At 39.6% G+C, this 13,372-nt stretch overlaps 1 protein-coding gene across 3 annotated transcripts in view; it reads left to right on the top strand.

Moving 5' to 3' along the window:
• The first annotated feature begins 11,668 nt into the window (after positions 1-11,668).
• Positions 11,669-13,372, top strand: part of DNMBP (dynamin binding protein) — a 77,339-nt gene continuing 75,635 nt past the window's right edge. For all 3 annotated transcript variants that reach the window (XM_060125417.1, XM_060125415.1, XM_060125416.1), the window contains exons 1-2: positions 11,669-11,803; positions 12,394-12,548. In XM_060125417.1, the coding sequence (XP_059981400.1) occupies positions 12,404-12,548 (145 nt within the window). In that variant the 5' untranslated portion in view covers positions 11,669-11,803; positions 12,394-12,403. The remainder of the gene's footprint in view (positions 11,804-12,393; positions 12,549-13,372) is intronic.

The raw sequence follows: 13,372 nt of genomic DNA, 5'->3' as shown, positions 1-13,372 counted from the left end.
ACGTATCACAGCTGTTAATTTTAATAAAGCTCCTTAGCTCAGACATGTCCAATGTATTTACTTAGGAGTCAGTGATGCTTAAATTTCATAATTGAGATTCATGCAGGATTTAAGAAATGGGAACCCGAGCAAGTACTTAAGGAACTCTTAGGTTGACCCATTTGAAAAATGTTTCTTTAATGTAAATGTCCTCAAATTTGGTAGTCCTAAAATATTAGTCTTGGAACCTTCCTCCACCAGTGCAATTTGCCAAAAAAGACAAAATTGATGTAGAGATATATAAGAAATTTTTAAAATAACTGAAAAGGGAGAAAAATATCAGCTTAATGTGGGGGAGAGAGGAGGGTGGAATCCTTCAAGTTACTTGAAACAGCTATCCCATAAGAGTCAATCCTGAAGCTTTCTTAACTTAAATTGTCTTTTGTAAAAAAAAAAAAAAAAAAAATTAGTTGTTTTAGATGAGAGGTGTTCCGTTTAAATCCTGAAGAGGACTGAAGGGCCCTTCCATGATTGGCAGAAACTCTGATCTATGTCCTGTTCCATCGCTTGAGGTTGTTGCCTTCCAACTTGAGACAAGTTTGAAATAAGCAAAATATAATATAAACTGTAAGACAGTTTACAATAGCAGATTCCTTTTCTACCTCATTTCTCTGATCATCCCACCTAAGTCAGAACAGGCTTTTTATTTTTTCTTACAGTCCAACATTCCGTAACCTGTTTAGCAAAGTACATGTGAGTCAGTGCTGCTGTCATCAGGAGAGCACAGTGGGTTGGAAGAAGATAACTTGTTGGAGGACAGCTAGCCCAGGCCATGCTGCTCAGCTTCATGGGGGCCACCATGATCTAGATGGGTTCTACTTTTCCTCTTCATCTGTTGCTAGTTCTCTGAGTAATCACCTGGCAGTGACTGCTGACCTTCTGTCCAAAATGAACTCTAGTGACATAAACCAGAGGAGGAAATAATGTTTTCCTAGCTTCTCTCATTTCCTTCCGGAAACAGATTTAGACTTCATTTTCTGACACCTCTTATCCTTTCACCCAGAGGAAAGAGCTCATTCTTTTTAGTCCTATATTGCCAAGAATAAGAGAACTGTGCAATTGCTTTTGAGGTTAAATATTACTTTTCATTGCTTGGACTTGAACTTTTTTAAATGGATTTCCATTCCCCAAAATGTTTTATGGAGAGTTCAGTTTCAAGACATAAGGAAATTTCCAGATGCTCGTGAAAGCATATTCCTTTGAAGGAACCTATACTGGAGAGTCCCTACGAAGAGGACCCTCTTGCATCTCTTCTCAGGTTGACAGAGATGTACCTCCCACTTTGTAGGTGCAAACAAGAAAGGAGAAACTGTCTTTTAGTTAAGGAAACTCCTTCAGAAATTTTCTTCTGAAAGTCCAGAATTTAGACTTATACTATGAATTGGGCAATATTAGGAAGAATGTGCAAGGTATCATCAGTGCTATTTGAAAGAATATAGTAAATTTTCAAAGCTCTCACGCATTGTGTCCTACTTTCCTAGTAGTAAAATAGGTCACTCAGAATTTTAAAACAATTTAGAGTCTGGGTCTGATGCACCACATCTGTCAAAAAAGTGGAGATTTTTTTGAAGGGTGGGTGCACAGGACCCCAGGCATCAATATTTTTCTAAACATGTTTTAAGCTTTCAAAATTTATATATCTACCTCTTATCTCTCACCTAGATTTAGAATGGTTGATTTAGGAAACTAACTTTATATAGTTTCCTATATTTTCTGTCTCTCTTTTTTTTTTTTTTTTTTTTTTTTTGCAGTACGCGGGTCTCTCACTGTTGTGGCCTCTCCCGTTGCAGAGCACAGGCTCCGGACGTGCAGGCTTAGCAGCCATGGCTCATGGGCCTAGCCGCTCCGCGGCATGTGGGATCTTCCCGGGGCATGAACCCATGTCCCCTGCATCGGCAGACGGACTCTCAACCACTGCGCCACCAGGGAAGCCCTGTCTCTTTTTTTATGCATAGTTCTCATAAATTCAGAAAATCCTTTTGGGCATGTATCTGTCAAGGGCTCAGCAGAATATAGAAGGCACACTCAAATTGGATAATTTGAGGAGGTCCCACTTAGAATGGAATGGACAGGTTTAGGGAAAATAACAGAGAATTGTACTGTACCCCAGGAATAGCAGGTGAGCCACCCAGACCTCAGGGGCAAGAAACCGGGTGGTTACCTAACCCAAGAGAAAGAGCTGTTTTGAGGGGGCTTTCTGATGGTGGCTGTGGCCTTTAGTAGAACAATATAGCCAACCCACAGCCCAGCAGGGAGGGACACATGGGAATAAAATACCCAACCTCACCATCCCTCTGCCTTCAGATCTCCTGCTGGTGCCACCCATTGGCTGAACCCAACTGGAAGCCAGAGGTAGAAGAGCACCTTGATGCAGTTCTTGGGGGTCAGCCTTGTGGAGCACAGAGCAGAGCAGAAGGGTGGAGGACAGACCTGGAAGGGGAAATGGAAGACACCCAGCACTGGCTTGTTGTTCAGTGTTCTCAGTCTATCCCAGGTCTGATATCTGTGTCTATCAGGGGAAAAGTTTAGTTTGTTATCTCAGGAGATTTTTTTAGTAAAGTCTGTCCAGACTTGCATATATGTTTCTTATCAAAAATTATTGAAGTTTACCAGGCCTTCTTTCACATTCTCTCACATTTTATGACATAGATTTCTAAAATCTTTTTTCTTTTGGTAAATATATATATATATATATATATATATATATAAAACATAGAATTTACCATTTTTACGTGTACAGTTCTGTGGCATTGAGTACATTCACATTTTTGTGCAACCAATCACCACCATCCATCTTCAGAACTTTTCCATTGTCACAAACTGAAACACTGTACCCATTTTCCTCCCCATCATCCCCTGGTAACCACCTTTCTACTTTCTGTTTCTATGGGTTTTACTACTCTTGATACATCATATAAGTGAAATCACACAGTTTTTGTCTTTTTGTGACTTAGCATAATATGCTCAAGGTTCATCCATGTTGTGGAATGTGTCAGAATGCTCTTCCTTTTTAAGGCTGAATAATATTCCATTGTATGTATATGCCACATTTTGTTTACCTATTCATCTTTTGATGGACACTTGGGTTGCATGATATACTTTTTTAAGTGTTATTTTTATTTCTGAGTATGTTTTCTTTTTTTTTTTTTTAAGATGTTGGGGGTAGGAGTTTATTAATTTATTATTTATTTTTGCTGTGTTGGGTCTTCGTTTCTGTGCGAGGGCTTTCTCTAGTTGTGGCAATCAGGGGCCACTCTTCATCGCGGTGCACGGGCCTCTCACTGTCACGGGCTCTCTTGTTGCGGAGCACGGGCTCCAGATGCGCAGGCTCAGCAGTTGTGGCTCACAGGCCCAGTTGCTCCGCGGCATGTGGGATCCTCCCAGACCAGGGCTCGAAGCCGTGTCCCCTGCACCAGCAGGCAGATTCTCAACCACTGCGCCACCAGGGAAGCCCAATTTCTGAATGTTTTCATTAATACATTCTCTCTCATGGCTGTAACTTTTACATGTCCAGTCTGATGTCTTACAAATCTACAAGGTGAATAAGAGCAAGGGAGCTGAGACATGAAAGGTGGAGGTGGGCTTGAGCAAGAGAGAAGGGCATCATCTGGAAGCAGTAGAGAGTGGGGAGAGTTTAAATGTGTGGACAGACAGTGGAACCCCCCATGGAAAAAAGAAACAGCATGTAAACAAAGAACAAGTTCTGGACAGAAAGTGCTTTATGGGAGCAGAGAGCATTTCGATTGGCTAGAACTGCACAAGGACTATTTATGAATAAGTGGGGTGAGAAACAATTTAAAAAATTTAAAGTTTGACTTGAAAAAAGTGTGCTTTGCCAGATAAATTTAGGGAAGCTGGATTAAAAAGTGATTCTTGCCTGGATTGACTCAGTATTTATTTTTTATGCCCCTCCAAGAGAGAAATATGGCTTATAGCCTTTCCCAGGTTTATAATGACCATAGAGCTCTTGTATTTGGGTGCAATATGATTAGTGTCCTCAGAACGTATTTTGGGGAAGTGGTGGAGACTAAGCTAAGCTTCTTGGGGGCAGGAACTACAGCTTATATCATCTTGAGTATTCCTTGGTACATCAGGGGAGCAAAAATGGATTAAGAGGTAGCTGCCAAGGTCTTCAGTCCATAGAAAGTGTTAAAGTATCCTTGCGGCACTAAAAAAAAAAATCACTGCCAGATTTAAGAATCAGGGAACTTCCCTGGTAGTGCAGTGATTAAGAATCTGCCTGCTGAACACTCTATGACATAAATCACAGCAAGATCCTTTTTGACCCACCTCCTAGAGAAATGGAAATAAAAACAAAAATAAACAAATGGGACCTAATGAAACTTAAAAGTTTTTGCATAGCAAAGGAAACCATAAACAAGACGAAAAGACAACCCTCAGAATGGGAGAAAATATTTGCAAATGAAGCAACTGACAAAAGATTAATCTCCAAAACTTACAAGCAGCTCATGCAGCTCAATATCAAAAACACAAACAGCCCAATCCAAAAATGGGCAAAAGACCTAAATAGACATTTCTTCAAAGAAGATATACAGATTGCTAACAAACACATGAAAGAATGCTCAACATCATTAATCATTAGAGAAATGCAAATCAAAACTACAATGAGATATCATCTCACACCGGTCAGAATGGCCATCATCAAAAAATCTAGAAACAATAAATGCTGGAGAGGGTGTGGAGAAAAGGGAACCCTCTTGCACTGTTGGTGGGAATGTAAATTGATACAGCCACTATGGAGAACAGTATGGAGGTTCCTTAAAAAACTAAAAATAGAACTACCATACGACCCAGCAATCCCACTACTGGGCATATACCCTGAGAACACCATAATTCAAAAAGAGTCATGTACCACAGTGTTCACTGCAGCCCTATTTACAATAGCCAGGACATGGAAGCAACCTAACTGTCCATCAGCAGATGAATGGATAAAGAAGATGTGGCACATATATACAATGGAATATTACTCAGCCATAAAAGGAAATGAAATTGAGTTATTTGTAGTGAGGTGGTTGGACCTAGAGTCTGTCATACAGAGTGAAGTAAGTCAGAAAGAGAAATACAAATACCGTATGCTAACACATATATGTGGAATCTAAAAAAAAAAAAATGGTCATGAAGAACCTAGGGGCAGGACAGGAATAAAGACGCAGACGTAGAGAATGGACTTGAGGACACGGGGAGGGGGAAAGGAAAGCTGGGACAAAGTGAGAGAGTGGCATGGACATATATACACTACCAAATGTAAAACCTATAGCTAGTGGGAAGCAGCCGCATAGCACAGGGAGATTAGCTTGGTGCTTTGTGACCACCTAGAGGAGTGGGATAGGGAGGGTGGGAGGGAGGGAGAGGCAAGGGGGAAGAGATATGGGGATATATGTATATGTATAGCTGATTCACTTTGTTATAAAGCAGAAACTAACACCACTGTAAAGCAGTTATACTCCAATGAAGATGTTAAAAGAAAAAAAAGAATCCGCCTGCCAATGCAGGGGACACGGATTCGATTCCTGGTCCGGGAAGACCCCACATGCTGCCGAGCAGCTAAGTCCACGCGCCACAACTACTGAGCCTGCACTCTAGAGCCCGCGAGCCACAACTACTGAAGCCTGTGCGCCTAGAGCACATGCTCTGCAGCAAGAGAAGCCACTGCAATGAGAAGCCCACACACCGCAATGAAGAGTAGCCCCTGCTTGCTGCAACTAGAGAAAGCCCGCAAGCAGCAATAAAGACCAAACACAGCAAAAACAAACAAGCAAACAAAAAACCAAACAGTTTCTGCTCTTTAGATCTCTCCCTCATTGAAAGATAAGCCTGAGTATCTCCTTCTAAGAGAGTGGTCAGGTTATCTGCAGGGTCTTATTTTGTCCTGTGTAGGGTGGATACCTTGGGATAGGAGTTGAGTTGCTTAGGACAATAGAGGAGAGTTTAAATGCTCCTGTCAGTCACCAACAGAATTAGAGAATAAATATTTAAAGAATATGGGGTTAAAGAGTCATCAAATGATTAGTCTACCCAGCAGAGCCAAATTTTTAGCCTGCGTGGGAATTTGATTGACTCTGTTTGGCTTGATTAATATTTGTTGAATATGTGAATGAATTATAGAGAGTAGGAAAACCTTGTAAATTCTTAGCAACTGTGTAATATGTAAAGATTGACAGTTTAAAAGATTAACCAGGTTCACTGACAGATGAGTGGGGAGAAAAGAATTGTATCTTTAGCCAAGAAGAGAGGAAAATGGTACTTCCCCAAAAGAAAACAGACAAACTGTAAACAAATAATAAACTCTAGTTAAGACATATGCTGAAGTACTGGGGGAAATGTCTGTGCTTTATTTTGAAATGCATCAAAAATAAAATATATTTGAAATGCATCAAAAAATAACATGGACTGATAAATGGATAAAGAGAGAGATGGTATGTGATAAAGTGGCTGCAGTAACCTCTTAATGGTAGACTCTAGGTGGTGGGTGTAAAATTCTTTCAACTTGGCTGTTTGAAGATTTTTGTAATACAATATCAAAGGACTAAGGAGAGGAAAAAGGAAATCTAGAGATTTTGGAGGAAGAACCAGTGAGATTTAAGAGAAGTAACATTTATAGTAAAAAGAACATGGGCATTGGAGTCAAACAGACCTGAACTCTGGTTCTGGTTTAGCTCTTTGCCAGAGAGCTGAGCCTACTGTCTGTGGGCTGTAGAAGATGAAGAAGTGCAAGATTTTAATGTTTGATCTGAAAGATTTATATGACACTGTTACTGAAGCTGGAAGGTAAAACTGTGGAGAAGAGATGGTTACTTTAGTTTCAGGGAAGTGGAAGAAGAGATTTTGATATGAACAGTTCCATGTATTTTCCTAAAGTTCAATAAATCATTTGCTCACCAAAAATTACTCATTGAGCATTACTCCAGACCAGTGAACAAAACAGACAAAAATCTCCTCCCTCATAGAGTTTTACATCCTGTAAGTGTTTGAAGAATGAAGGATCTTTACACCTCAAATGCAGTGACTCTGCAAAGGTGGAAGGGCTGGCATTCACCAGCAAGAGAAGAAGTGTTGTTTTCATAGCAAACTTTCTGATGTCCCAGACTTTATGCCATACAGGCATTTATTTCTTCTGCTTTCTCTCAAGCCCATCTGCTTTCTGATTTCCAATGTAGTTCTTTTTACTTCCATCTGAAGTTGGTGGAACAGTTCATATATAAGCTAGTTATGATTGAGTTTCAAAACATATATTCTGGGGTGTTTTTTTGTTTTGTTTTTTCTTTCTTTTTGTTTTTTGTTTTGGCTGCACTGTGTGGCTTGCAGGATCTTAGTTCCCTGACCAGGGATTGAACCCGGGTCACGGCAGTGAAAGCACTGACTCCTAACCACTGGACTGCCAGAGAATTCCCAGTCCCGGCTTCTAAAATGGCCCAGACAAAAACAATAATTGTTGCTTTTTATAGTGTATACAGGGAAGACAGATGAAATTCATGATATTCCACATAAAACAGAGGACATAAAGATCTCCTCTCTGGTCTCACCCACAAATCATGTAGTTTAGCCAGGCTCTGATTTCATCACCCTTCCAGGGTGTGTATTCCTCAGCGATTACACACTCCTTCCAATAGGGTGGGAGGTCAGTCAGTAAAAGTATTTATTGAGCCAGACCCTCCTCTGCTTCTGAGTCATATTCTGGTAAAGCAGGAAGGTTCTCAGGGAGAAGCTTTAACTCTTTCAAATAACAAAGGTTACTCCTCCATGTAACAGGGTAGGTCTCTAAGTTATCCTGTGGGGCTTATGCTAATTCTTTACTTGATACTTTAGATAATGAGGTATATATTTAGTCTGATAGTGAGATGGAATTTGAGAAAATACAGTAGTAGAAGGAAAATAATATCTACCTGGCTCAGCCTTGAGGAATTGTTTTAATAACTTATAGATGGCTAAGGGTTTTGAAACGTATTGTTTGTTTTAGGGAAAAACTATTTATGGCACCACCCTTATGTGGAAATTTGACATCTGGAAGACAGCCAGAAAGTAAGAAAGGGGCCTCAGAGCACATAAAAAATAACTGTTGAAGGACTCTAGCACTACCACATGTACTTTACCACTGCAGAAGAGTTTGTTAGCCTCTCATTTGGCGCATGTTTACTTTTTATTTATCTGGAAACTTTAAATAATTTTGGTGGGGTGTGTGTGGTCCTCCCACCCCCTAACAGATTATAAACAACAATCTAGAAAGAGGTAGAAAAGTTGACAGAGGAAATAAAGTGATAGCAAAGGGAAAGCTGACATTAAAAGAGAAAGACCTAAAAGTTACATAGTACTGGTATTTTGTATCAGAGCAGAGTACAGTAAGGTATGGTCTTAATAATGAACTTACTAAGTTCTTGTTCAGTGTCTTTTCTTCTACTGAAGAAGGCAAGGGTGTATATAATGTGCCTATTTTAAAACATGGTCAAAGTTAACCACGTTTTGACGTGTTGAAATGGTAAATTCTGTAGAGTTTATATACTTGAAATATCACATTCTGGTGATGCTGTATTGGTGGCACACATTTGATCTTGTAGCTGATTATGGGAATGATGTTTAGTAATAACTGCTAACATTTATTGAGCACCTAGGTGCTGGCTTAGGTCCTTTCACACTATTAGCATACTGGTTAAGGCTTTGGAGACAGGCAGATCTGGGTTCCTATTCCATGTCTGACTGACTTTGTGACCTGGACAGGCTATATAAGCTCTCTGACCTTGTATCCTCACTAGCAAAATGGGAATCAATTATATACAATAAGGTTGTTGTGAGAACTCAATGAGGGAATTCATAGTACAATGCATGGCACATAGTAAGTGCTCAATAAATGTTAGGCATTAGTATAATTATTTTTATCATTATGATCATCCTCTTGATGATTATTATGAAAGTATGATTATCTCCATTTTTCTGAAAAAGGAAGCTGAAGCCCAAAGAGTTTAAGTAATATATCCAAGGTGAAAAAGCTAATAACTAGTGGAGCTGGGATTTGAACCTTGATTTCTCTGACTCAAGGAGCCTCGTACTTTGCATTCACATTATGCTGCCTCCTCAGTGTGTGATTTTAATTCTATATTTTTTTAATACTTAAAGAAAATATGTGGTGGGAGAGGGTGTGGGGAATGGTACTAGCTACTTCTCTTCTCCATTGTGTACCCAAGTCATCTCATTATAGGAAAAAAAGTTTCAGTAACTCAAAGATAAGCTCTTTTTACTCAACAGTTCAAATTAAATATGTAATATGTGTGTTGCATGTGCCATTAAAATCTTATAGGCCCTTCACATTAACGGACTGAACAGTTTCTTATGTGCCTAAATGTTTGTCCACATCATTTGTAGACTGTAAACTTAGAGCTATAACTATCCTTTTTTGTAATTAGGCACTTAGTGCTTTTTGATGTTGTTTATTGTTATATGTGAGATGAAAGTTAGAATCCTCATCTCTGCCAACACCAAATGATACTTGAGGCAAATAAAGAAAAATAGGCTTGGGGCCTGGACACTCTGGAGATCTTCTGCCGCTCCTTGCAAAAGACCTTGGAGAAGTGTAAGGTAATCATGGCTGAAGGTAATCATGGCTGATGGCATATGCCCTCTATTTATTGCCTCCCTTTCTATTGCTTAACATGTCCTTGCTCCCTTGACACATAGTAACAGACGCATTGTCTTATTACAGCACAGACACCATAAGATAGTATGCAAGTTTGGGCCGTAGGCGTCCTTGAACCGAAAACACATTCTTGATCTGGTATAGTGTACTAAAGCTTGTCTGGAGGCGCCATCTACATAGCCCTTTCTTGTTCTTCTTATGGATTTGTCTTTTTCAATGCATTTTAAATCTGGGCCACTGAGGTATGGTCCTGCTGCTGTTCTTCAGGTCAAATCGGTTTTTTTACAGGCACAGTCTCAGTAGGTAGAGGCCGGAATGCACTCAGTCTGAATCCTGGCCCTGCTGCTGTATGCTCTGTGATCTTGAACAAATTTTCTAACTTGCTGAGCCTCAGTACCCTCATCTTTAAGATAGCTGTGGGGAGGGACTACACCAAATTAAAAAGCTCTCAGTCACTTCCCCCAATGGTTGAGAGTCCATCTGCCAATGCAGGGGACACGGGTTCGAGCCCTGGTCCAGGAGGATCCTACATGCCGTGGAGCAACTAAGCCTGTGCGCCACAACGACTGAGCCTGCACTCTAGAGCCCACGAGCCACAACTACTGAGGCTGTGTGCCACAGCTACTGAAGCCTGCACGCCTAGAGCCCATGCTCTGCAACAAGAGAAGCCACCGCAATGAGAAGCCACCGCAATGAGAAGCCCGTGCACTGCAGCAAAGAGCAGCCTCCACTCGCCGCAACTAGAGAAAGCCTGCGTGCAGCAACGAAGACCCAAGGCAGCCAAAAATAAAATAAATTTATATTAAAAAAAAGCTTTTGTACAGCAAAGGAAACTATCAGCAAAACGAAAACGTCACGTACTGAATGGGAGAAGATATTTGCAAATGATACATCCAACTCAACATCAAAAAAACAAGCAACCCAATTAAAAAACAGGCAGAGGATCTAGACATTTTTCCAGAGAAGGCATACAGGTGGCCAACAGGCACATGAAGGAAATGCAAAGAAAAACTACAATGAGATGTCATCTCACACCTGTCAGATTGGCTGTTAAAGATAATAAATAACAAGTGTGGGCGAGGATGTGGAGAAAAGGGAAACCTTATGCAGTGTTGGTGGGAATGTAAATGGGTACAAACACTATGGAAAACAGTATGGCGTTTCCTCAAAAAATTGAAAATAGGACTACTGTATGATCCAGCAATTCCACTCCTGGGTATTTATCTGAAGAAAGCTAATTCAGAAAGATATATGTATGCCTGTGTTCATTGCAGCATTATTTACAAAAGCTATGGAAGCAAGCTTAGTGCCCATTAACAGATGAATGGATGAAGAAGATGGAATGGAATATTCCATACCCATGAAATATTATTCATAAAAAAAGAATGGAATCTTGTCATTTTCAATAACATGGATGGACCTAGAGGGTGTTCTGCTAAATGAATAAGTCAGAGAAAGACAAATACTGTATGATTTCACTTATATGTGGAATCTAAAAAACAAATGAACAAACATAAACAAAAAAAGTCGTAGATACAAAGAACAAACAGGTGGTTGCCAGAAGGGAGGGGGGTGAGGGGAGGAAAGAAATAGGTGAGAGAGTTTAAGAAGTAACCTCCAGTTGTAAAATAAATGAGTCATGGTATAGTGTGGGGAATATAGTTAATAACTAATATCTTTGTATGGTGACATATGACTAGACTTATCGTGGTGATCATTTTGAAATGCATAGAAATATTGAATCGCTAAGTTGTGTAACAGGAACTGACAGTGTTGTAGGTCAACTATACTTCAAAAATAAACAAACAAACTCATGGAAAAAAAGATCAGATTTGTGGGGACCAGAGGCTGGGCGGGCGGAGGGGCGGGAATTGGTCAAAGACAGTCAAAAGGTATAAACTCCCAGTTATAAGGTAAATAAGTACTAGAGATGTCATGTACAGCACGATCAATATAATTAACACAGCTATATGTTATGTATGAAAGTTGTTAAGAGAGTAAATCCTAAGAGCCATCCTCATAAGGAAAAATACATTTTTTTCTTTTTCTTTCATTTTGTATCTGTATGGGGTGATGGACATTCACTACACTTATTGTGATCATCACTTCATGTTGTATGTAAGTCAAATCATTATGCTTTGTACCTTAAACTTATGCAGAGCTGTATGCCAATTATATCACAATAAAACTTGAAGAAAAAATAAAATACATGTGGAAATACAAAGGGAAAAAGATAAGCAAAAAAGATAGTTATAGGGAATAGATGAAATGCCATATTTAAAATCCCTACTTTTTAAATACCATATTTTAAGAGCACCCTCTTGCCTGGTACCTTAAAAATGTTAATTCCCATATTGCCTTCTTCAAGCATATTGGAAAGTCTGCCTTTCCAAGTTGCATGTTTTCTGTTCCACATAGCTATAAGTCACTTTTTTTTTTTCAATTCCAGAATGACTTGGAGAATTAAATGAAAGCATATGAGGAAATTATTGTTTTTAAAGAAATGAGACAGTATTTTGAAAGTACAAACTTCTTATTTGCTTAGCTTTGACTTCATTATAAGTAGTCTTATATATACTTTATATCTTAGTAATAATTTATTATTAATAAGATACTTTATATCTTAATGATAATTCTCAAGATACCAATCTATATTACAGTGTCTTAAATACTTATGCTTCCCCATTTCTTTTGACCTTTCTTTCCAGGTTATGAAAGATGGAGGCTGGCTCAGTGGTTCGAGCCATCTTTGACTTCTGCCCTAGCGTATCAGAAGAACTGCCGCTCTTTGTGGGAGATGTTATTGAGGTGTTGGCAGTGGTGGATGAATTTTGGCTTCTAGGAAAGAAAGAGGATGTGACAGGTAAGAGGTTCATAATTCCTCACGTACAAAATAGACCACAGACCCTCCCGTCTTTCCATATTAAAAATAAAGGTTTAAGGGGAAGCCCAATAAATACACTTCAGATCCTTTTGTGTTTTCTGTGTGTGTTTACTGTGGTTTCTAACAGCAAGGAGAGAATGTCTGTTATCACTGCATCTCTCCTTACTGGTTCCTTTAAAAGGTTGACATGGTTAGGTACCAGCTGCCCTCCTAGATTCGTGGGTGTCCTAAATTTATTAAATCTGCCCTCTACCCTAGATGCACTTAACTCCCACTTTCCATGCACCTGGTTTCCTTTTTTCTATTCTTGAAAACATGTTAGCACCAGTTTCTTTTATGAATTTGCCAAGGGAAGGCTGGAAGTTTTTCCCCCACACTATGCATCTATGTTAAATCCAATCTTTAACTTATATATATTTATGGAAGTCTGGGCTGGAGTATATCATACAGTCCTTAGAACAGACTCTTATTGTTACTTAAGCCACATTTGGGAGATGATAGATTATTTCCCAGTAGAAGCGACATCTCAGCTGAGATAAAAATGGTGAGTAGGAGTTAGCAAGGCAGAGGATAGGCAGAGAGAATTGCTTATTCAGAGGCCCTGGAATGAGAGAGAAAGAACATGGAAGGACTGAGAAAGTTCATTCTGGCATATGGAGTGTGAATGGTTGAGTGGGGGCAGATGGCATGGGGAGATGAGCAGAAGCTAGATCATGGAGGACAGCGCATGCCATGGAAAGGAGTTGTGGAAACAGGATACTGTAAACGTGCTTTAAGCACAATCAGATTTGTCTTTTAGAAAG

This window comes from Lagenorhynchus albirostris, chromosome 16 (genome assembly GCF_949774975.1).
Source record: "Lagenorhynchus albirostris chromosome 16, mLagAlb1.1, whole genome shotgun sequence".
Taxonomy (NCBI): Eukaryota; Metazoa; Chordata; class Mammalia; order Artiodactyla; family Delphinidae; genus Lagenorhynchus; species Lagenorhynchus albirostris.
Note: the sequence above shows the minus strand (reverse complement) of the source record. Positions and strands in the feature narration are given on the sequence as shown.